Here is a 25,652-nt window from a genome sequence, read left to right as displayed (position 1 = left end):
GCATCACAGCTGTTCATGCAGAGGAGAGACCGTAGTCAATCATGAGAGATTTAATCCAGGGAGGATTAGCAGAGAACAAAGGCTTGAGGCATCCAAAATTACAACTCCCCTGAGGCCCTACTATGGCTCAAGCAGATACAGATCAGTTCAATTGACCCAACCAAAAACAAAATATTTTTTCTCACACATTTTGATTTTGAGGAAACTGCAGTTTTCATCAGAAAACCAGCTCCAGTTTGCACCTTCTTCCCATTTGCTTTGAAAATCAGATTTGAACACATGCAGATAATATATGTGAATTTTGGCCCAAGCCATTACAATTGGCATGCCACAGACAGGACTGCCTAGTGGTTAAGGACTCCCCTGAATGGGAGGTGAGTAAACCTGGCCAGCTAGATCTATGGACAAATCACTTACCACTGTGCCTCAGTTTCCTTATCAGTGTTGGGGACACTGGGGCATGGCCACTAGGTAGCTCAAGGGGATGGAAGACCACGAGTGTCGATGAAGCCCCCTCGCACTAGGCCCAGGTGTCCTTGGCCCCCCCTCCTGCCTGGAGGCACTCGCAGCAGCTCTGCGTACTAGGCCCAAGTGTCCTTGCCCCCCCCCCGCCTGGAGGCACTCGCAGCAGTTATGCTGAGGATCTGCAACAATATGCTGCAGAGTCAGACTGCCTGAAACTAAGCAAGGCCAAACAGGGCAGATATGGAAGAACAATGCTGAATAAAGCAGCTTTATGTATAGTTTAACAAATGATACAGAGAACCAGGGAACTAGCTGGGAACTGGATTGGCTGGCTATATGGATACTTGGGGCAGCTTGCTATTGGATAAGTATGCTGGGAAAAAGGATGTATAAAAGCCTGTGTAACTTCCTGCTCTGTGTACAGGATTTGGGTGTAGCACACCGGGTAACGAACCAACTCAAGCTGTTGTTCAGCCTCTCGGCACTGGGTGCCGGCAACAGCTTTTGGCGTCCCTGGGTGGGCCAGAGGCTGCAATTTAGCCTTGCCCGGACCCCTCCTGGAGGTCGAGGATTGCGGCGAGAACCGACGCCCAGTGCGCACCGGTGAGTTCACCGGGGCCTCGAAGGAGACGCGATTTGATCGACCCCGGAGGGCACAATGGTGCAACGCACTCATATAGTGGAGAAGCAGTTGTGGTGGACAACGGTGAAGAACTGGTCCCTTAGATAAGGTAGGAACCTTTTGAAATCCGGATTGTATGCTCTGTTGGAACCTGGGGACGCCCAGAGTTACCCTGTAGGTATGGGACAGGGACAGAGCTCAGGGGTTAGGGCACGGTGTACGCCCCTAGAGTGCATTCTAGCAAACTGGAAGGTATTTGGTGCGGATCCGATGACTAAGAGCCAATTAAAACGATTCTGTACAGTTGACTGGCCTCAATATCAACTAGAGGACCAGGAGTGGTGGCCACCAGGAGGGTCAATTAATTACAACACGATCCTCCAATTAGTTTTGTTTTGTCAGTGAATGGGTAAATGGAATGAACATATGTATGCGCATTTGTTTCTGACTTTATGTACTCGACCAGATATTTTACAGCACTGTAATCTGACTCCGACTGGTTCGGTAGCAGCTAATGTTAGTCCCCAGACCCCCACCCCCACTGTAATGGCAGAGCCGGTGTCCCCTTCGGCCCCTACACCCACACCTTGTAAGTCCCCCGAGCAGACCCCAGGTGGGATCCAAATGATGATAACTTGTAACTTTCCCCTGATATTAAGAGAAAGTTACAAAAAAAGGAGGATTTAATGGGCATGACCATGGCACAAATCTTAGAGACTGCAAACCGAGCTTATAGTCTGAGAGAGACAGAGAAGGAGAGAAAGCAAGTGAGATTGATGGTAACAGCGGTACAGGCTGGCACTAAGAGAAGTGGCCGGGGAGGAAGGGGCCGTGGACGCGACCGTCCGGGCCCGCAGGAGAGACGACTGGGTCGCAACCAGTGTGCCCTGTGTTGACAGGAGGGACACTGGAAAAATGAGTGCCCAAAGAGGAAAGAAAAGGGGGGTGCCCCTATGATGGCGATGGCGGAGCAGGAATAGCGGTGTCAGGGGAGACGGACCACCCTACCCCCAGAACCCCGAGTAAAGATGCGGGTGGGAAGCTCAGAAATAGATTTTTTAGTGGACTCTGGAGCGGCCCGAACTGCCGTAAATCAGCCTCTTCAGTTGCCAGTAGCAGATTCCCTTACTGTGGTGGGAGCCACAGGCAGGGACACCAAGTGCCCAGTGTATGCCCCAGCAGAATGCGCTTTGGGAAACAGGACTATATCCCACAAGCTGGTATACCTCCCTGAGTGTCCAACACCTCTGCTGGGAAGGAATCTACTTTGTCGCCTCGGTGCCACCCTGCATTTTACTGAGGACGAAATAACCCTTACCTTACCCCGTGAGAATGCATGGATCATGACCCTTGCAGTTGAGCCCTCAGCCATGCAAGCCCCAGAATGGAGCCCGTGGGAAGACGAGGTGTACCCCCTCGTGTGGGCATCAGGGATCCCAGGAAAGGCCACCCACCAGACCCCCATTACTATTCAGCTCATACCAGGGAAAGGCCCAGTGCAAGTAAAACAGTATCCAATCAAGAGGGAAGCCAGAGAAGGTTTACAGGAAACTATAGATCGACTCCTAATGTATGGTATTCTCCGGGAATGTCAGTCAGCCTGGAACACTCCCATTCTATCCGTACAGAAGCCTGATGGCACCTATCGGCTGGTACAAGACCTAAGGGCAGTCAATGAATGGGTTAAGACTCTGCACCCTCTTGTCCCTAACCCGTATACCTTATTGGCTTCTATAGGGGGACAGTATACCCATTTTTCAGTCCTTGATCTGAAAGATGCTTTCTTTACCATCCCAGTTGCCACCCCGTCACAGGAGATCTTCTCCTTCGAGTGGGAGGACCGAAAAAGGGTTAAAAAGCAACTTTGCTGGACAGTGTTGGCCCAGGGATTTAAAAACTCCCCCACCCTCTTTGGCCAGGCTCTGGTCAGGGACCTAGAGGAGTGGGATAATGAGGAGGCCCTCCTTCTGCAGTATGTAGATGATTTGTTAATTGCCACTGTGGGCCAAACCCCCTGCCTTAAAGCCACCATGAGCCTCCTGAATTTTATTGGACTCCGGGGATATCGGGTAGCACGGAGTAAGGCTCAAATTGCCCTCCCAGAGGTACGGTACCTCGGGTTTCACATACGGCAAGGGGAGCATCAGCTTTCAAGCGAAAGAAAGGAAGCTATCTGTCAAGTTCCTACCCCAAGTAACCGTAAGCGGCTCAGGGCATTTCTGGGTATGGCAGGCTTTTGCAGGATATGGATCCCAGAGTTTGGACTGTGGGCTAAACCCCTGTACGACTGTGTAAAAGGAGCAGATCATGACCCCTTCTATTGGACCCCACAGGCTGACAGGGCATTTAAAATCCTGAAAAGAAAATTGATGGAAGCCCTGGCTCTGGGCCTGCTGGATCTCTCTAAGCCGTTTTAGTTGTATGTACATGAACGAAGGGGGGTGGCCCTAGGAGTGCTCACACAGGAGTGCCCTAGGAGTGCTTAGGAGCATGGAGACGTCCCGTGGCTTATTTTTCTAAGCAACTGGAACAGGTTGCAAAGGGTTGGCCGGCATGTTTACGGGCAGTCGCAGCTACTGCCCTAGTGCTTGAGGAAGCTGAGAAGCTAACATTGGGAGGGGTTATGCAAATCTATACTCCCCATATGGTCCGAGCCGTATTGGATGCAAAGGGAGGGCTTTGGCTCACCCAGGCTCGGATTGCTCGGTTCCAGGCTAAGCTGTTAGAGAACTCTGAAGTCACCTTACAGCCTTGCCCCTCCCTTAACCCAGCCACTCTCTTGCCAGAAACAGAGGAACAGAAACATGACTGTTTAGAGATCATAGATGCCCAGTACTCCAGCCGTCCGGATTTAAAGGATGTACCCCTCCCAAATGCAGATTATGAGTGGTACACTGATGGTAGCAGTACTGTAATAGATGGGCAAAGGAGGGCAGGTTATGCTGTTGTGGCCCTCCATGACACTGCGGAAGCTGAAGGTTTGCCTGCTGGGACCTCTGCCCAGCTTGCCGAACGAATAGCCCTGACCCGTGCACTTGAACTGTCAAAAGGAAAGCGGGTCAACATTTTTACTGATTCAAAGTATGCTTTTGGTGTGCAGCATGCTCATGCTGGCCTATGGAAGCAAAGGGGAATGCTGACAGCCCAAGGCTCCCCAGTCAAGTACGGGCCCCAAATCCTCCGGCTCCTAGAAGCCGTACAACTTCCCTCGGAAGTGGCGGTGATACACTGTAAAGCCCATCAAAGGGAGGATCAAGATGTGGCCAGAGGTAATGCCCGGGCAGATAGAGAGGCTAAGCATGCTGCCACCCTGCCATCCCCTCAGACTGAGAACGCCCATATGCATGCCCTTATCCCATCAGTAGGGGAGCTTCCAACCCCTCAATACTCTGGGGAGGAGAGACAGCTAACTGACAAACTCGGTCTCCGGGAAAAGGAGGGATGGCTCCATTCCCCAGAAGGGAAGGTCCTCTTACCAAAGGGCCTAATCCGGCCAGTGCTGCAGAAACTACATCAAACCACTCATGCTGGCAGGGAAGCACTTATCCAACTAATGGGAAAATACTTTATCACTTCCGGACTCCGACCCCTGGCTGCCCAGGTACTAGCGGACTGCTTAGTCTGCCAAAAGAATAACCCCCGACCGGGACATCCTGTGCCACCAGCTGCCCTAGAACCCACTCCGGGCCCTGGACAAGTGTGGCAAATAGACTTTACTGAGTTTCCCCAGACCCAAGGGTTCAAATATCTCCTTGTTATAGTGGATCGGTTCAGCGGATGGCCAGAAGCCTTCCCATGCCGTAACTGCACTGCCAGAACAGTGGCCCTCACGTTTGTTAAGGAGATCATTCCTCGCTTTGGACTCCCCCTGTGGATGGAATCTGACAACGGGACACACTTCACGTCAAAAATCATTCAAAGCATCTCACATGCCTTACAGATCCCCTGGAAACTCCATACGCCCTGGAGACCGCAAGCCAGTGGTGTAGTGGAGCGTACCAATCAGACCCTTAAACGGCATCTCTCAAAAGTGTGCCAAGAAGCCTCACTGCAATGGCCTGATGCTTTGCCCCTCGTCCTACTCCGTATCCGCGTTCTCCCAAAGGGTAGATTAGGGCTCAGTCCCTTTGAAATTATGTTTGGAAGGGCATGGCCTATGAATGGCACCCCGGTTCTGTCAGGGGAATGGGAGTTGGGTAATGGTTTTTTTGTCACAGTATATGTGTTCCCTGTCTGCTGTTCTCTTGTCTCTTCACAGGTATACCAAGGATTCCCAGCCTCTCCCCTTGGACACTCCCGTCCACTCCTTACAGCCTGGTGACTCTGTGCTTGTTCGCACCTGGAAAGACGAGCCTCTCCAGGAAAAGTGGAAAGGACCCTATACCGTCCTGCTGATCTCCCATACAGCGGCAAAGATCGAGGGACACAAGAACTGGATCCATCACTCTCGTCTGAAGGCAGTACCCGCCCCCTCGTCAGCAGAACAGTGGACTGTCCAACCTGCTGACTCCTCATCTAGTGACGATCTCGGGCTAAAGCTACTGTTTAAAAGACACAAATAGCGGGCACCTTAATGCTAAAATGGGCCCACCCAGGTACTGGAGACCCTGGGTTGGGAAGACTCTGGTGATAATTAATTGGGTAACATTGTTATTCTCTGTATTGTTATTTCCAAACTGTGCATATCGGGAGCATAACTCCTTTGTTTCGCTTGTGCACCATGTTGCTACTTTAACAAATCAGACTGATTGCTGGGTACGTGCTCCAACTCCACTGTTCCCCAAAACGGGAATGCCCCTTGACATGCTGCCCTTGACCCTAGCAGAATTAGTCACCAACAAAGAGCAGGAAAGAACGGACTCGCCGTTCTGGAATAAGACCTCTTTACAGCAGGCCACCTATCAGGACCAGGAGTATTCAGTTGCAGTACTCACTGAGGGAGTGTTATGTTTTACCCAAAACCAATCTGATCGCTATGGACGTCCTGTGGGAAAAAGCTCCTGTGTTATTACACAGTGGGCTGATGGGTATTGGATAAAGACCAACAGGGGAGGCCAACAGTGTGGGTGTAATGGTTCCTCCCCTTTTAGGGAAACTTTTACAAATAATCTTACCACAAAAAAGGGGATTGGAAATGTAACTTGCCGTCCAGTTAACATTTCCAGTGTAGCAAGCCAATGGTGGGTTTGTAGTGGTCCCTATGGCAAGTGTAATTTAAACGGCACAATTAGAAATGCCCCCACTTGTACCCAATCAGGAGGATGGGATGCCCCCCTAGGGGCATATGAACTGTTTGGAAAAGCAGCCTTAAATATCCCAGGAATCCCCTTAAGAAACAGTCCTTACTGGGCCCTACAGGGTCACTATTTTGTATGTGGCCGAAAGGCTTACAAGGTGCTGCCAGCCAACTGGACAGGTAGCTGTTATATAGCTCATGGAGTTCCTCATCTTTCCATAACTGCCACACTGCCCAAAGGAAAGATTAGAAATGCCCGAGACACCTCTGTTGAGTCACGAGAAAAGACCCTGCGGCGACTGACTACGGCATTGGAGGGCAATATGAAGAATCCCCTCACAACCGAGAAGCTTGTAGGGTGCTCTGTACTGGGAATAGCGCCACTGGTTTCCGGACCAGCCATGGCATGCATAGGCTGCTATACTGTAAGGCTGCAAATGGTACTTGAGAAAGTTGCCTTAGAGTTAGAGGACTCGGTTAGTGATTTAGGGTCAGCAGTAAAAACATTAAATAAAGACGTACAGCAGCTCAGGACATTTTCCCTCCAAAACAGGCTGGGTTTGGACTATCTCTTGGCATCCCAAGGAAGGGTTTGTGCTCTCGTCGGGCCCCGATGTTGTGTATATGTCAATGATAGCAGTTATGAGATCTATGAAAAGGTGGTACAGGCTGAGGCCCATGCCCGAGCCGGAGCACAGGTTGGCTATACTGCCCCGGAGAACGATTGGTTGCAAACCTTGTTTTCAGGCTGGGGTTTGTCGTCTTGGCTTGGTGGTTTATTTAGCCTGCTATTGAAAATTCTCTTTCCTGTATTGCTTGTATTACTGGTATTATGCTGTGCAGTATCATGTGTTAGGGCCCTTTTGCAAAAGTTAATAAGTCATTCTCTTCAGGGCTATCACAAAGTGCTTCTGCAAAGTCCTATTGTAAAGAAATAAGTAGCCCAAGTGAGAAAACTCAGAGCCAAGGTTGTTGAGTGTTCTCAAAGGGGGGAGTTGTTGGGGACACTGGGGCATGGCCACTAGGTAACTCGAGGGGATGGAAGACCACGAGTGTCGATGAAGCCCCCTCGCACTAGGCCCAGGTGTCCTTGGCCCCCCCTCCTGCCTGGAGGCACTCGCAGCAGCTCTGCGTACTAGGCCCAAGTGTCCTTGCCCCCCCCCCGCCTGGAGGCACTCGCAGCAGTTATGCTGAGGATCTGCAACAATATGCTGCAGAGTCAGACTGCCTGAAACTAAGCAAGGCCAAACAGGGCAGATATGGAAGAACAATGCTGAATAAAGCAGCTTTATGTATAGTTTAACAAATGATACAGAGAACCAGGGAACTAGCTGGGAACTGGATTGGCTGGCTATATGGATACTTGGGGCAGCTTGCTATTGGATAAGTATGCTGGGAAAAAGGATGTATAAAAGCCTGTGTAACTTCCTGCTCTGTGTACAGGATTTGAGATTCAAATCTCCCTGTACCTATTTGAAGCTTCAAATAAACTTTTCTGCTTCTCCACCCCGTTGTGATTATTGGGTGTAGCACACCGGGTAACGAACCAACTCAAGCTGTTGTTCAGCCTCTCGGCACTGGGTGCCGGCAACATCAGTGACAAGTGAATAATAATACATTCAATAAACAAAATCTATTTTTAAAAAAGGAATACAGTTGGTTAATTGTCACGTTGCCCCTATGCAAACCCTTAAAGATAAGGAAATGCCAAGTTGTGAGACAACTCTCAATCAAACATTAACTCCCACAGAGCACATTTCCACAGACAGACTGACTCTGCATCTTCTAAACTTCCTTCTGCCTCCAGCTGAAGAGGAAACACACTACCCATACCACATTAATCTCCCTCACAGTAGAATACACAACCTTAATTCCGACCCCCAGCAATGTGACTGTTGAACATACAGGCACAGGTTAAGTATTCAACCTGATATTTATTTGTAGGGGAAGTATCGGGGCATAAATCCAATTCATGACAAACCTGTAAATCCTCACCGAGCTGTAGTGAGGCTAAAGTAATTAATGGTTGTAAAGTGCTTTGAGATCCTTTGATCAGACAAATCTTATTATTTAAATATATATATTTTAATGACACCATATATCCTTCCCTGGAACTTGAGGAGAGTCAGGAGTTGTAATTTGACCTGCATTCTTCAAAGTGCCTCTAAACCCGGGAGAACTTTTTGCCTGAAACTTGCTGTGCTCCGGGGGGTGTTTTTGCAAATCCCTGAGCAAGAAAGTTGCAGCGCTGTTGTCATAAATATAAAGGGAAGGGTAAACCCCTTTAAAATCCCTCCTGGCCAGAGGAAAAATCCTCTCACCTGTAAAGGATTAAGAAGCTAAAGGTAACCTCGCTGGCACCTGACCAAAATGACCAATGAGGAGACAAGATACTTTCAAAAGCTTGGAGGAGGGAGAAAAACAAAGGGTCTGTGTCTGTCTGTGTGATGCTTTTGCCAGAGACAGAACAGGAATGGAGTCTTAGAACTTAGTAAGTAATCTAGCTAGGTATGTGTTAGATTATGATTTCTTTAAATGGCTGAGAAAAGAGTTGTGCTGAATAGAATGACTATCCCTGTCTGTGTGTCTTTTTTGTAACTTAAGGTTTTGCCTAGAGGGATTCTCTATGTTTTGAATCTAATTACCCTGTAAGGTATCTACCATCTTGATTTTACAGAGGTGATTCCTTTACTTCTATTAAAAGTCTTCTTGTAAGAAAACTGAATGCTTTTTCATTGTTCTAAGATCCAAGGGTTTGGGTCTCTGGTCACCTATGCAAATTAGTGGTGAGGATTTTTACCAAACCTTTCCCAGGAAGTGGGGTGCAAGGTTTGGGAAGATTTTGGGGGGAAAGATGTGTCCAAACTACGTTTCCCAGTAAACCCAGATAAAGTTTGGTGGTGGCAGTGGAAATCCAAGGGTAAAATTAATTTGTACCTGGGGAAGTTTTAACCTAAGCTGGTAAAAGTAAGCTTAGGAGGTTTTCATGCAGGTCCCCACATCTGTACCCTAGAGTTCAGAGTGGAGAAGGAACCTTGACAGCTGTAAAGTGCCAGTGTCGACAAGCCCTAAGATGGCATTGGGGAAAGGTGTGCATTACAATAGAGTGCTCTGAAGATGTAAAGGATGTAAAGTGGGCCAAACCCTAACAGCCTGTTTGTTTTGACATGGACAAATCTCCCACTGAAGGCACTGGGAGTTTTGCCTGAGTGTGGGTTACGAGATTTCTCCTCTGACTATGATTTTAAGAGGCATGTGTGGGTGGGTGTGTGGGCAGTGGTGCTCTTGACTGAGGAAAAAATCTCCATTATAAGATAAACAAGAGAGAACACGATTGCCAGCTGCATTCAGGGAAGGCTCTCCGCGCTGATTTAGATTCATTTAAAGGGTTGCTTGTTTGTATTAATTGGGTTACAAATGTTTTCAAATGGATTCCTGGAACTGCTGAATATAAGACTGAAGTTCATGCTGCCAGCCCTTGAATTGGATTCTGCATAGTGCCAAAGGCTGCACTGCTTTTATCAGTCCTGTTTTTATGGACAATGGCAATTCGACAAAGAATCATGACTCTCAAATGCCTAGAGAGCGCCTGGAAGTTTTAAAATAGAAATCACTTGAAGTTCCTGGATGAACTTTCATTAGAAGGCAAGTCAACCTAAGCTGAACATAGAGGGTCTGGCCTTCTAGTGCACTCAGGGAAGGATTTGACAATCAATAGTTCAGACACTCATGTCAGAGACTATTTGCACGTTGCAGTTTTGTCTTATACAGAGTGGCATGTGCTTCCTTCTGTTTAGAGAAAGCAGCACAAAGGATGTCATCATCCAATAAAGCAGGTTTAGTTTCCTGCTCCCAGTTTCCCTACAAAAACTGTGCGTATTTTAAAAGTTTTGTGTTGTTGTCCCAACACATTTTATCCCCTTCAGCAAAGATACCCATTTCCCTTCCCAGATGGACTTATCTTCTTTCCATTGTGGGACTGCTGAGGAATCAGGTCCCAGGAAGCACAGCCCTTTGCTTTCCAGCATCCTGGAGCATGTCACTCAAGTCCTGCTTTACATTCCCCACAGACATCTTACTTCGTTCATGTTGCTCCCGGAATAGCAGTCGGCGGAAGGATTCAGCACCAATTACTAGGGGAGCCAAAGGGTTCGGGGCGGAGGGAAAGGAGTTTGAAGCCCCTACTGTTTGAGAGTAGTGGTGTGGCAGGCCTTGTCATTGATGGGAAGTGTTTGGCTGCTGGGGGAAGCAGGAGTGGGAGCAGAGACGTGCTGCAGGCTGGGGCAATGGACACAAACCCCCCAAGAGCACAGTATTCCTATTGTACTGCGTTTCTTCTTGCATCTACATCAGAAGTATTAGGCCCGCCCCCTGCTGTTTCACTCTCTCCTATTTCCTCAGGCAGGTTTTAACTAGCCAGGTTAGTTTCAATGTTGAATTGGGAGATTGTAACCAGCTCCTGGCTCAGCTCCCTAAAGACAAAAGAAGAACTAAAAGCAGCTCATCTCTGTCTCTAGCGCTGCTGAGTGAGGAAGCCAGGGAGAAGTGCTAGCTGCTCTTTAAAGCACCCCCCAGCCCTCTTTCTGCAGTGACACTTAAGAGGGGAATTGCTGCTTAGCTTTAGAAAGCCAAGTGCGGAGTGGGTTTAAGGCCTCACAGGATCATACTGTGCATCTCCACTGTCCCAGATTCCAGACCTCAGTTTGCTTCCATTGCTTATAAACCTGGGGTTACTGCATCTTCATTACCAACGTTTATTTACATCTGAAATGCTGAATCATAAACTTGAGGCTAGAAAACAATACTTGGAGTGCCAATGAATTCAATCCCACATGCTTTTGGTAACACAGCTGGAATTTCAGAGTATCGGGTCTGCTGCAGTAACTGTGTCAAAACTGAGCTGCTAATTGTATTGTACTCCACAGTTATGCTTAAAACTATCTGGACTGGCCATGTAGCTGAGATTCTGACTGTGCAATCTTTGCCTTCACCAACCATGGTGATGAGAGATAACGGAAGAGGTAATATGGTAATAAGGCAGTGTTTAACCTTAAATATCCCTGAGGTAAGTGGGAAAATGGGATACCCGGAGGAAGCACAGGCAGGAACGTCTGTGAGGGGAGGGCTCCTGCCTCATACTGAGAATGAGAGGCGATCAGCAGGTTCTCTCAAGTGCTTATATACAAATGCACAAAGCCTTGGAAACAAGCAGGGAGAACTGGAGGTCCTGGTGATGTCAGGGAATTATGACGTGATTGGAATAACAGAGACTTGGTGGGATAACTCACATGACTGGAGTACTGTCATGGATGGTTATAAACTGTTCAGGAAGGACAGGCAGGGCAGAAAAGGTGGGGGAGTAGCACTGTATGTAAGGGAGCAGTATGACTGCTCAGAGCTCCGGTACGAAACTGCAGAAAAACCTGAGTGTCTCTGGATTAAGTTTAGAAGTGTGAGTAATAAGAGTGATGTAGTGGTGGGAGTCTGCTATAGACCACCGGATCAGGGGGATGAGGTGGATGAGGCTTTCTTCCGGCAACTTGCAGAAGCTACTAGATCGCACGCCCTGGTTCTCATGGGTGACTTTAATTTTCCTGATATTTGCTGGGAGAGCAATACAGAGGTGCATAGACAATCCAGGAAGTTTTTGGAAAGCGTAGGGGACAATTTCCTGGTGCAAGTGCTAGACCAGCCAACTAGGGAGGGAGCTTTTCTTGACCTGCTGCTCACAAACAGGGAAGAATTAGTGGGGGAAGCAAAAGTGGATGGGAATCTGGGAGGCAGTGACCATGAGATGGTCGAGTTCAGGATCCTGACACAGGGAAGAAAGGTAAGCAGCAGGATACGGACCCTGGACTTCAGGAAAGCAGACTTCGACTCCCTCAGGGAGCGGGTGGGTAGGATCCCCTGGGGGACTAACATGAAGGGGAAAGGAGTCCAGGAGAGCTGGCTGTATTTCAAGGAATCCCTGTTGAGGTTACAGGGACAAACCATCCCGATGAGTCGAAAGAATAGTAAATATGGCAGGCGACCAGCTTGGCTTAATGGTGAAATCCTAGCGGATCTTAAACATAAAAAAGAAGCTCACAAGAAGTGGAAGGTTGGACATATGACCAGGGAAGAGTATAAAAATATTGCTCGGGCATGTAGGAATGAAATCAGGAGGGCCAAATCGCACCTGGAGCTGCAGCTAGCAAGAGATGTCAAGAGTAACAAGAAGGGTTTCTTCAGGTATGTTGGCAACAAGAAGAAAGCCAAGGAAAGTGTGGGCCCCTTACTGAATGAGGGAGGCAACCTAGTGACAGAGGATGTGGAAAAAGCTAATGTGCTCAATGCTTTTTTTGCCTCTGTCTTCACTAACAAGGACAGCTCCCAGACTGCTGCGCTGGGCATCGCAACATGGGGAGTAGATGGCCAGCCCTCTGTGGAGAAAGAGGTGGTTAGGGACTATTTAGAAAAGCTGGACGTGCACAAGTCCATGGGGCCGGACGAGTTGCATCCCAGAGTGCTAAAGGAATTGGCGGATGTGATTGCAGAGCCATTGGCCATTATCTTTGAAAACTCGTGGCGAACGGGGGAAGTCCCAGATGACTGGAAAAAGGCTAATGTAGTGCCAATCTTTAAAAAAGGGAAGAAGGAGGATCCTGGGAACTACAGGCCAGTCAGCCTCACCTCAGTCCCCAGAAAAATCATGGAGCAGGTCCTCAAGGAATCAATCCTGAAGCACTTACACGAGAGTAAAGTGATCAGGAACAGTCAGCATGGATTCACCAAGGGAAGGTCATGCCTGACTAATCTAATCGCCTTCTATGATGAGATTACTGATTCTGTGGATGAAGGGAAAGCAGTGGATGTATTGTTTCTTGACTTTAGCAAAGCTTTTGACATGGTCTCCCACAGTATTCTTGTCAGCAAGTTAAAGAAGTATGGGCTGGATGAATGTACTATAAGGTGGGTAGAAAGTTGGCTAGATCATCGGGCTCAATGGGTAGTGATCAATGGCTCCATGTCTAGTTGGCAGCCGGTGTCAAGTGGAGTACCCCAGGGGTCGGTCCTGGGGCCGGTTTTGTTCAATATCTTCATAAATGATCTGGAGGATGGTGTGGATTGCACTCTCAGCAAATTTGCGGATGATACTAAACTGGGAGGAGTGGTAGATACGTTGGAGGGCAGAGATAGGATACAGAGGGACCTAGAAAATTGGAGGATTGGGCCAAAAGAAACGTGATGAGGTTCAACAAGGATAAGTGCAGGGTCCTGCACTTAGGACGGAAGAACCCAATGCACAGCTACAGACTAGGGACCGAATGGCTAGGCAGCAGTTCTGCGGAAAAGGACCTAGGGGTTACAGTGGACGAGAAGCTGAATATGAGTCAGCAGTGTGCCCTTGTTGCCAAGAAGGCCAATGGCTTTTTGGGATGTATAAGTAGGGGCATAGCCAGCAGATCGAGGGACGTGATCGTTCCCCTCTATTCAACATTGGTGAGGCCTCATCTGGAGTACTGTGTCCAGTTTTGGGCCCCACACTACAAGAAGGATGTGGATAAATTGGAGAGTCCAGCGGAGGGCAACAAAAATGATTAGGGGTCTGGAACACATGACTTATGAGGAGAGGCTGAGGGAACTGGGATTGTTTAGTCTGCAGAAGAGAAGAATGAGGGGGGATTTGATAGCTGCTTTCAACTACCTGAGAGGTGGTTCCAAAGAGGATGGTTCTAGACTATTCTCAGTGGTAGAAGATGACAGGACAAGGAGTAATGGTCTCAAGTTGCAGTGGGGGAGGTTTAGGTTGGATATTAGGAAAAAGTTTTTCACTAGGAGGGTGGTGAAACACTGGAATGCGTTACCTAGGGAGGTGGTAGAATCTCCTTCCTTAGAAGTTTTTAAGGTCAGGCTTGACAAAGCCCTGGCTGGGATGATTTAATTGGGGATTGGTCCTGCTTTGAGCAGGGGGTTGGACTAGATGACCTCCTGAGGTCCCTTCCAACCCTGATATTCTATGATTCTATGATTCTATGATATCCTATCAGTTAGGCAAACAGTGATCCTTGTTAGAAAGGATTAAATAGGCTCTGTTGACTCACTGATACAGGTCACATTTCCCTATTTAAATGTAAGTGAGATTGGGATAGCTCTATGTGGAGAGGATCTAGGGTGTGGGCAGAACAGTCCTGAGGGAGGAACCATAGTAACAGCCACATCTGGGAAGAAAGTCTGAACTGATATTTATACAAATGTATTGTTGTTTCCTTCATTAATGTAGCCAGGCTCCAAGATGCGGATGAGCTTGGACTGGACAAAGCAAGATTGGAAGAATGAGAATTTCCATTGCTCTACAGATAAACAATGTGTAATGAATACACAGACACAGACACTGAAAAGGACAGGTGACTGATTCAGAGCAATCTAGATTTCATGGTAACTGAGTGCAAGCAAACAATGCGTTTTAATATAGCTGGATGTAAACATAGCCATCTAGGAACAAAGAACATAGGCCATACTTCCAGGAAGAGGGACTCTATCCTGGGAAGTAGTGACTCTGCAAAAAATTTTGGAGTCGTGGTGGCTAACCGGCTGAACATGACGTCCCAGTGTGACACTGTGACCACAAGAGCTAATGCGATCCTGGGATGCACAGATAGGTGAATCTTGAGTAGGAGAAGAGAGGTTATTTTACCTCTGTATTTGGCTCTGGTGCGACCACTGCTGGAATACCGGTTCTAGTGCCCACAATTCAAGAAGGATGTTAATAAATTGGAGAGGATTCAGAGAAGAGCCATGAGAATGATTAAAGGATTAGAAAATATGCTGTATAGTGCTACGCTACATAGATCGAGCTCCTTGAGTCTAACAAAGAGAAAGTTAAGAGGTGACTTGATTACAGTCTATAAGTACCTACATGGGGAAAAAATATTTAATAATGGGGTCTTCAGTCTAGCAGAGAAAGTATAACATGATCCAATGGCTAGAAGTTGAACCTAGAAAATTAAGACATAAAATAAGGGTAAATTTTTAACGGTGAGCATAATTAACCACTGGAACAATTTACCAAGGCTTGTGGTGGATTCTCCATCACTGACAATTTTTAAAGCAAGATTTTCTAAAAAGATCTGCTCTAGGAATTGTTTTGGGGAAGTTCTCTGACCTGTGATATTCAGGAGGTCAGACTAGATGATCGCAATGGTCCTGTCTGGCCTTAGAATCTATGAATCTACATTAAAGCAGTTTAAGATTCCCAGGAAACTAAAATATGATGAAACACCAAAGACTACCACACACTGATTTTTTCTTTTTGTAGTCCGCAAATTAATAGCTTTGCTTTTAGCTTAATATACTCTGACAAGATAGGGAATTTATTATCAGAAAGTTACTGAGGCTTTGCAAAAACAAGGTCTTATTGTTAGATCAAAGCTCTTACAATTAAGCCTTTTTCTTTGTGATCCCAGCAAACACAGCAAAGATAAGTGTGCATACACACAAAGGCTCTGGACTTGGAGAAAAGAATACTGGTTTTAATAGGCTGGTTTTGTTTGAGAATGCATGGCACAGAAGTTGCTTTTATGCTATTTATTTTACCCTGTTTTATGGTTAGTGAATTTATGATATATTAATATTTAAGTTTCTGGATGTTTATCAAGAGGTAGATAAATCCACAATATTGCACTTTCAGATTATCATTATTATTAACTGAACCAAATGAGACCATATATTGTATTGTCGAAAAATTATTTCCATTCCACTACATGAAATCAAAACACTCTTTTCTTCATAAACATCCACAAATATCACATTTTAAAGCTTAAATAGTAACCCAGCTATAGATCAGTTGCCTATCATACTGTTTATGTCTCATAGTAATAATACTTTACACTTCTCTAGCCCCTTTCCTTAGAGGATAACAAAACACTTTATAAACAATAATTAAGCCTAACAACTGGAGCTGGTTGGCAATTTTTTTACAAAATGGCGGCAGGGGGTGAGTTGCTGATAATGCCAATTTATCGAAACTCAAACTGTCTGCGGGAAAGCGTCAGCTCCCAAGAATTCCCCAGCAAACCAAAAAAAAATGTTTTGAAATTGTTGAAATGTCACATTACAATATTTGCTGAAATGAAAAATAATGGGTTTCAATTTAATCAATTAACCTTTTAAAAGGAAATTTAACGCATAGTAAAAAAAGGTCAAAATCAAAACAAAACATTTCAGCTGACCCAAACCAATAGGTTTGTCAGCTCATGAAAATTTGAGATTTCATATTTTCCTCCTGACTCAGGATGAGAAAATATGTCTCGAAATCTTGAAAATCCTCTCAGGAGAAGAAAGCCATTTCCTTCCCCCCTCCCCGCCCCCCCCCCCCACACACCCCATAGCTATTAGTTTTGCCAACATCTCCCTGTGCCCCATTATGCTCCTCTATACATGGGCAGAACACTATGAGGTGGGAGAACTGAGAAAATATACTGCACATTATAAAGTCAACGTACACCAATACTTATGTACCTCGCAGCAGTATCTCAGTCTAGGGAGAAATGACAATAACTCACATCTGTCCATCTAAGGGACTTATATGCCCCCCACGCTGCCTTATCTAAGCGTCTCACAATCTTCCATGAGTTTATCCTCATATCATCCCTGTCAAGTGGGATTGTGCTATTATCCCTATTTTAGGGAGGGGAACTAGGGCACAGAGAGATGAAGTGATTTGCCCAAGGACACTCAGGAAGTCTGTGGCAGAGCCAAGATTTGAACCCAGACTTCCGGAATCCCAGTCCAGGACTAGAAGAACAAGTCCATCCTTCTGCTCTAAAGCAAGGGTGCTACTATCAGATGGGTGAACACTGTCATAAGAACTGTACCACAATTGCCATTTCTCTGCTCTTTACCTGATCAGTGGCTGGTGTAACGCTACCAGTGAGGCATGCACTGTAACAGATATCACTGACAGGTGGAAATAGTCAAACATGACAGGAACATGGTGGTGCAAGCCTCTTCTTGGATGGAAGTGAAGACCCAAAGTACGGCTGCTTATCAAAGGGATCGCTGGAATGTCTCTCAACCTGAAAGGAGAGGTTTACAAGGGTTAGTGAAATCTTAAGTTGTCACAGTCCACAATGGCATTAAAGGCAGCAGACTGGGAGACTGCATAAGCTGAATTTTTATCACTTCATGGTGACAGTGTGGGCTACCGGAGCATTTACTCAGCTGATGCTTATCTCATAATTGACTTGCAAGTAGCGGGGATGTAAATATTATTACTCTACAGTAAAAAACAGATATGACAGAATGCAAGAGCCCCATCCTGGGTCTGCCAGACAAGCAGCAATCTCCTTCCTGTACACCACTCCTGTACACTCACACTAGGGGAAAGCTTTGGGGTAGTAGGTGAGAAGTGCAGGTAGCAGGTTGCCCGGCGAATTCAAATTTCAGCACTCAGAATTTAGCACTAATCTGGATGTGTAGCACCAGACAGTCTGCTTTGCCTCAAGGGAATGGCAACAGTGAAAGAGCAGACCTGTTACTGGAGGGTTTTAAAGACCACTCAGAGCATCCTTGGATGAACAGAGTTGTTTCATTGAGACTTGTATAACTGTCCCTACCAAAATACCACGATAGAAACTTTTCTTTAAAAAAGGACTGGTGAACAATTGTTCAGATTACAACAATAGTAAAGTGAAATAAATGCACTAGACTATTTCTGATGAATTGCAGTTCGTTTCTCCTCCAGGCCCTCCCTGCAGCCCTGATATGTTAAAGCACTGCCCCCCACCCCCAGCCTGCGATAACACAGCTCTTGTTTCATCTACACCATACAGAAGCTAAATGGAAATGGCACACTGAGCTCCGCTGTAAGTGCCAGTGTATAAAGTGACTTGGGGCCAAATTAAGTGTGAAGCCCAACTCCAAGGAGCTCACTGTGGACCTCATCTAACTTCTGCTGAAGTCACTGGAAGACTTTTCAATGACCTCAGTAGGCCCTGGGAGGCTTCTTCAAGCACAGCTACAAGTGTAGTTTGGCAAGACCAGTGAACTAGGACTAATGCAAAGCTTCTGTATCCAGGGCTGATCCTCCTCCCATTTAAGTTAATGGCAAAACTCTCATTGATTTTAGTGGGATAGGATCAGGCTCTTAGCCCATACACACAGAGGGTGAGATTTTCCAACCGTGCTCAGCCTTGACCTAACTCTGGCCCTGACTCAGAAAAGCACTAGACATCTGCTTAAGTTCATCCTTATCCAGGACAACGCTGAAGCATGTCCGGAAAAGCAACACTTTCCCAAATCGCGGCCCCTGGTCCCACTGAGTGAATGGGAAAACTCCTGTTGACTGCCATGGTAGCAGAGTTAGAGGAGTGCCAAGCACCTCTGAAAATTCCACCCTTAAAATAGAAAACCTCTTACTGCAATGGGAGGGATAAGAAAAATGCCCTTGGTGGGGGAGAGGTATGGGGGAAGGGAGGAAGAGGAATGGGCAGCCACCTCTGCAAGGGAGACAGAAGCCAAATCAGAGCTCTCCAGTTTCCAAAAGACCCTTTAACTTTCACTGAATTCATGTTACATGAAGACAGAGAGTCCCTACAATATCAATGGGGCTTTAAAACAGCACTCACTGTTGTTCACTATCAGTAAAGTGCAGGTCCAACTTGAGCTGAAAATCTGCTTCGCTTAATGCATCTTCCACCTGCAAAGAACAGAAGGGCTGAGTTACCTGTGTAAGCCAGCTCACACAAAACCCAAGCGCAAAGCAATATTTTTGTCTGACAAAGAGAGTGCAACGAAATGCAGGAGCGGTGTGAGAAAGCTGCTGAAGTGCATACATAGAACATCTGGGCACTATAACTGGTCAGCTACAGCAGGATTCAGAGCTACTGTCCGGCTTTAGACATACAAATACACCGTTGCTCTGAAATGAGACTAAGTTTCGATGGCGTTAGCAGCAAGCAAACTTTCACTGAATGGAACGTGCTTCAGAATGCAGAAGGAACACACATTATAAACTTTGCGTCAGGCTTTCAAACAGCTTCAGAGGTGTTCAGAGCAGGGCTGTTCAGTCATAAGGTTTTGGCTCATCTCTACTCAAAAAAGTATGTAAAACAGGTATCGGCAACCCCTGGCATGCGGTCCGTCAGGGAAATCCACTGGAGGGCTGGGACGGTTTGTTTACCTGCAGCATGCACAGGTTCAGCCGATCACAGCTCGCACTGGCCACAGTTCACCGTTCCAGGACAATGTGGGCTGCGGGAAGCAGCCTGAGCCAAGGGATGTGCTGGCTGCCGCTTCCCGCAACCCTCATTGGCCTGGAATGGTGAACTACGGCCAGTGGGAGCTGTAAACAGCCGAACCTGCAGATGCTGCAGGTAAACAAACTGTCCCGGCCTGTCAGAGGATTTCCCTGACGGGCCGCGTGCCAAAGGTTGCTGATCAGGGATGTAAAACATATTGGTTCAGACATGTTAATTTCCTATTATTTTACATTCAGAAATTTAAGAAGTTTGGTGAACTATTGTCATTAGTATATAAAATTGATGTGATTTGTATTGTAGTAATGCCCAGGAGCCATAGTCATGAACCAGGACCTCATTGTGCTAAGTGCTGTACCAAACAGAGAACAAAAAGTCAGTCCCTCACCCAACGAGCTGACAATCTAAATAAACCACAGAAATTAGAGATGGAAAAGTCCTATTAGCTCATCTAGTCCAAACTCTGCCAGTGAAAGATTGTTCCACTGTGACAGACTGTACCCTCATGTTCATCCTTTTTACAAGACTATGATAATTTTTTGTACAAAATATGCCTTGTGAGGTGTAATTTGAAAACTCATAATTCGCTGAACATTACTGTCCTGGTGAAATGTGTATGTCAGCATTGTATGTAAAGTTATAAAATTCTTTTGTATGATGTCAGTAAGGCATATTTTAAATCTGAGGAAGCAGCCCAGACCAGTTCCTCAGAGACAAAGAGCTAGCCAGCACCTCAGCCAGGTGTCAGCATAGTCAAAAAGACTGTCACCAGATTAAGCGGCCATTCTTTGGCAGGAAGAGGGGTGTGAGTGAGAAATTTACATCTTGGCAGACAGACTTGCTGTCACCTGAACCCCAGGTGGAGATGATTCTCAAAGAGAAGAAATGCTAAAAGAAGGGAGAACAGAGGACTCAAATCACCTCTCTCCCTTCATCTCTACTCACGGCATCAACAATGTTTGAAAGAGAAAGGAGGGAATTGAACTGCGGGAGGGGTCCTGGTTGAAAAATCCAGCCAGACTGTTGTGAAAAAACGGTGAGAGAAATCCTATTGCTTTAAGTCCACTTAGCTTGTTAAATCAGGTATTAGTTTGTTTTTTCTCTTTTATTTCTTTGTAACCAATTCTGATTTTTGTGCCTCACTACTTGTAATCCCTTAAAATCTATCTTTCTGTAGTTAATAAACTTGTTTTATTGTTTTAACTAAGCTAGTATATTTGGACTGAACCAATGGAGGGAACCTCCAATGGTTTGGGAACCTCCATTAGCTATAATAGGGTTTGTGCATATCATTTTCTATTAATGAAATGACAGAGTTTATAGGAGCTTGTATTGTCCAAGAGGGAGCTGGGCAGTACAAGATGCACATTTCTGGGGACAAGTCTGGGACTGAGCATTTGCTGGTGTCACTCTGCACTATAATTCAGGAGTAACTAGCTAGAGCACTCATATCATTCAGACTGGAGGGATGCTTCATGCTAGAGGCTGTTTATGAACAGGCCAGGAGTGGTTGTTCTCACAGCAAAGCAGTGTAAAAGGCAGCCCAGGTTGGAAAATTGACGGGACACAGCTGTTCAACAGTCCAAATTGAGGAATGTCACACCCACCCAGAACATTTGTAGTGTTTTATCTCCTCCAAGTTTAGATGTTCCAAGTAATGGAAAGCTCAACTTGCTCTTTAGGAGATTATTAGTCTGAATTTTATTGTGAATTTACTGAGAGCAAGGATTAGTTTTCCTTCTGCATTCATATAGAACTATGAACTGTGGTGGTTCTCAATCAATAATTACTGTAGAGTCCAATTACTGACAAAACAATCATAAACTAAATAGTTAATTCTGAGGTAGTATCTTTTATTGGACCACCTTCTACTGGTGGAAGAGACAAGCTTTTGAGCCTACACAGAGCTCTTTAGGTCTGGGAAAGATACTCCGAGCATCACAGCTAAATACAAAGTGGAACACATTGTTTAGCAGAAGGAGTTTACACATGTTGCAAGGCACCATTCAAGACTCTGCAGTCATAGGACAAAGGAGGGTTAGTGGGTTACAGAATGTAAACTCAAAAGCTTGTCTCTTTCACAAACAGAAATTGGTCCAATAAAAGATATTACCTCACCTACCTTGTGTCTCTAGTATCTTGGGACCAACATGGCTACAACACTGCAAACAGTTAACCCCTTAGTCTTTATAGTTAACATCCCAATGAGATTAGAAGGGAGTTCATACCTCTCAGAGCCTTTGTTACAGGCTCTCTGAAGACTCAGGAAGAACGGACTTTATTGGTTTGCAATTGGCTCACATTAGGAAGATTTGAATTGCAAAACATGAGGGGTAAAAAAATTTAAGGAAAGCTTAGATTGTGCAGAATCTGGATGTACTAAGCAGGCCAAATAAATACACCATTTGGGCCAGATCTGGCCTGCAAACGGAGTGTTTGACACCCTCGTCTAATAGAGCTCACCATCAGGAAGTTTTTCCTGATATTTTATTGTTAATAAAAGAATTTGAATTTGTTTTTATGAAAAAGAAAATAAGATGAGCTGCAAGTTAATTTATATTAACCTTGGAAAGAATGGATCTAGCAGTGAACCATTTAGTTTGACACAATTAAAGCCAATCGAAATACATGCTAAAAATGAAAGCAGAATCTAATCCTCTAACAATTGTCTGTTTCACTTTTCTCAACCTGCAATGAAATGTTAGTAGAGTTTATAACAATGTCTTACATTTAGTTTTAGTTAACTGAAATACAAGCAGAAATCAGTTCTTCTATTACTAAAATGCAGCTACTTCTCAGGTACAACACAATGACTGTTTAACAGACCATACCAATGCAGCACAGAAGCTGAAGAAGGTGTTACTGGTTAGTGTACCCTGTCCTCTACTTGAAAGAAAAAGAACTACTCCTCTGTGTATAATAATACATTCTCTGCAATGACATTGCTGTACACCAGCATACTGTAGCATGTACTCAGCTCCTTGCAGCAAAAGGTCTTGTCTCAGTAACCCACTAAAGACATTTCAAAGGCACCAGACCTACACAGATATGCATGAATCATATGATACCTGGTCTAACATTTGCTTTAACTACATCTTGCAAAGGTGAAACAACATATTTTTATGTGCATGCATGTGTGTGTTGGGGGGGTGGGATGTGAGGGAGAGATAATTTAGAATTCAAGGAGTTAGCGTTGTCATAATGATCAAAGTAAAGGTACTTAAACCCTCCCAAAGTAATCTGTTATTTTGCAGTGCAGCATATGATAGCTCTTGGTGGGACCTGAGATGACGAAATTCCAGCCTCTACATATTGAATATTTGTCTTGAAATACCTGCAAGCATGTTTATCAAAACAAGACTTTTTTTTAAAAAGCGTATTGTTGTTGCTAAAACTCAAATCACAGTCACTGCTGGATACAAAGGAAATAATTATTATATAGCAAAGCTCTTGGAATTGTAGTCTGCGTTTAAACTAGGGATTCAATCCACGGACTGTGCCTGAGACAGATCAAGTCTCATCCACCAAGTGTGGATGAAATTTGGCATCTGATTTTAAGAGATGTTGAGCACCTGCTACTCCCATTGAAATCAGCAAGAGTTACCAGAAGAATGAGAACTTACAAGATAAGATACTACAAAGTGCTCTCCATTCAATGGAATATTTTCATTTCAATTTTCCCAATGCAAAAAATGAAAAAAAATTCAGCAAATAAAAATATTCCTATGGGAAATTTCAATTCTGCAGACACTGCATTTATTCCAATAGAAAAGTCCTGACCAGCTCTACATCAATATAACCCCATTGACTACAACAGGCTTTAGATCAGATCCTTTCTCCAGTGTAAATGAGGTCAGAATCAGGCTCAAGGAGTTCTAGTGTAGCCTTTCCCTACAACAGCCCAACTGTTTCCCACAACTCCCAGCCATGATGGTTGGCACTAAAGATACAGTGGAGGGGCAAATGTGGCACACAGCAGGGAACAGCAAGGATTAAATGGCTTCTCCTCACTATGTGATGTGACGTGCACATGACTAGCTCTGGAGTTAGCAATGAGACCTGAAACAGGGAGAGCCTACTTGAAATGTCTTTTCCACCCTGATGGCTTTAGATACCTCCAAAACACCTAAATACCTTCAAAAATCTGGGCCTTGGGGCCTTTATCCAGGGATAGGCTTTCCTTTCACATCAATAATCTGTTGATCATGCCCTCAAGTTTTAGTGGAACACAGTTGCTTTGGAATTCTATATAAACACTTAGGTGTATATTCTCCTCTGGAAGACATCTTTAAAAGGCAGCTTACAAATCAAAAAAGTAAGCCAATGGAAATTCTATTTCCCTATGGCCAATTTGAGCAATTGGTGCTGCGTGCCCCCAATACGCAGGTTGAAAGAACAGAACCAGCTAAAAATTGACTGTAAGGAATCCCAGATTCATGTGGGGTAGCTCTACTCTACCATCTCACCCCAGAATGCATCATTCAGTCCTATCACCATTTACTGAAGAGCATGGAACCAACTTTTTACTATTAATAACAACATAATGTATTAATTATTATTATTATGTAAAAAGAAATTGAAAACCATGAGAAAATAAATTAGGCTCCTTTGTAACCCTGTGGGCTTATTCTACCTCACACCATAATTTCCAATAAAATCAAAGAATGATGCATTCTGGGATATTAGAATGAGGCAGAGCCAACTGCCACAACACTAGAGAGTTTTAATGAGGCATATTTAGATGGTGACTGGTGCACTCATTGCTCCTCCAAGCCTCATAATTGGGGGCATCTTCCACCTACTGCTGGACTCCAGAGTTATTTCCAGCTTTTTAAGTGCAAAGGATATTTAAGCTTCTCTTGGGTTATGGAAACAGATCACAAGGAGAGACTCTACCCAAAATCTACCCAATATTACTATTTTTTTGTACTGAGTACACTGTTAGCAGCCTATCCTCTAGATGGAATTACTCAAACACTGTTTGGCCTTGCACACAGCTTGTTTATTGGAATATTTTATAAACCAGGCTCCGACAGCCAAAATGCACAGAGGATAGTGACTCAAGCACCCAAGTCGCCCAGTCTGACTTTCTAACTAATTTTATTGGTCATTGATCAGCTCTGTGCCCCGGTGACTCTTCCACCCTTACTCATGCAGAGTAGGACCTTCCTCCACTGCTTGCAAAGCTAGGCGCTACTTGATCGGAGGAAGGCTGGCAGGATGCGGTTCTATCATGTGATAAATAAGCTGTCAAACAAAGGAATGAAAAGTACCAAAGTTTCTGAGTGACAAAGTGATTGTTACTTATTATTTACAGAGTGCCAGCAGTATATCCGGTGACGTGTAAATATATAAGTCGACATGGGATCTGATTCTTCTTTCATTTACTCCTGAATTGCTCTGGTGTGACTCCAGTGAAGACAACGGAGTTGGTATCTGTGTAAAGCCAGTGTGCGAGTGGCGAATCAGGCCCCTGTCACTTCCCTTAGGAGCTTATTATTTAAACCATGCTCCACACAACACATCAGGCACAGGGATGAGTTTGAGCTGGTGTGAGGAATCTGGCAGGATCATTTTCATTTTTGGCAGGAAAAACTGTCCCAAATGCTAATGCAGCAGTCAGCATGAAGCCACTCAGCCCAGTGGAAGTCACTGTAACTTGGGGAGAGAGACTGATTAATGACAGATTTTGCATCATGAGGGTAAATTAATTTGCAGCTAAATTTGTTAGAATTGTTTTCTGTCAAATTTCACAATATGTGAAAGGAGGGTATTTTTTCCTTCCTTCACAGTTCATGATTGTCCATTTCTCATATAAGCATACATAAAACTAGAAACAAAATGTTTTAGGAGAGAACACAGGAGATCAATCCCACGGTAAGAATAGAGGAGAGGAAGCAGTTCAAATGAGCTTACATTAGGTTTTTCTAGTAGTTTTAACTAAAACAGACCTTATACCATAACTGTTTTTAAAGCTACTTGTACGTTCAGATAAGCCAATGCCAGAACACTGAATCTGCTCCTCTTTGAATTTCAGGATATTAAGAGAAGCAGGGGAGGGGAAAAGGTTGAATTGCCAGTCCTAAACCTA

General features: G+C 45.1%; 1 protein-coding gene across 1 annotated transcript in view; it reads right to left on the bottom strand.

The window, feature by feature from the left end:
• FAM135B (family with sequence similarity 135 member B) overlaps window positions 1-25,652 on the bottom strand; it is a 334,802-nt gene that overhangs the window by 105,193 nt on the left and 203,957 nt on the right. Inside the window, exons 5-6 of the mRNA XM_074943811.1 lie at window positions 18,932-19,002; window positions 17,207-17,380 (exon numbers count right to left, since the gene is read on the bottom strand). Coding sequence (XP_074799912.1) covers window positions 17,207-17,380; window positions 18,932-19,002 — 245 coding nt within the window. The remainder of the gene's footprint in view (window positions 1-17,206; window positions 17,381-18,931; window positions 19,003-25,652) is intronic.

This window comes from Natator depressus, chromosome 2 (assembly GCF_965152275.1).
Source record: "Natator depressus isolate rNatDep1 chromosome 2, rNatDep2.hap1, whole genome shotgun sequence".
Lineage (NCBI taxonomy): Eukaryota > Metazoa > Chordata > Testudines > Cheloniidae > Natator > Natator depressus.
Note: the sequence above shows the minus strand (reverse complement) of the source record. Positions and strands in the feature narration are given on the sequence as shown.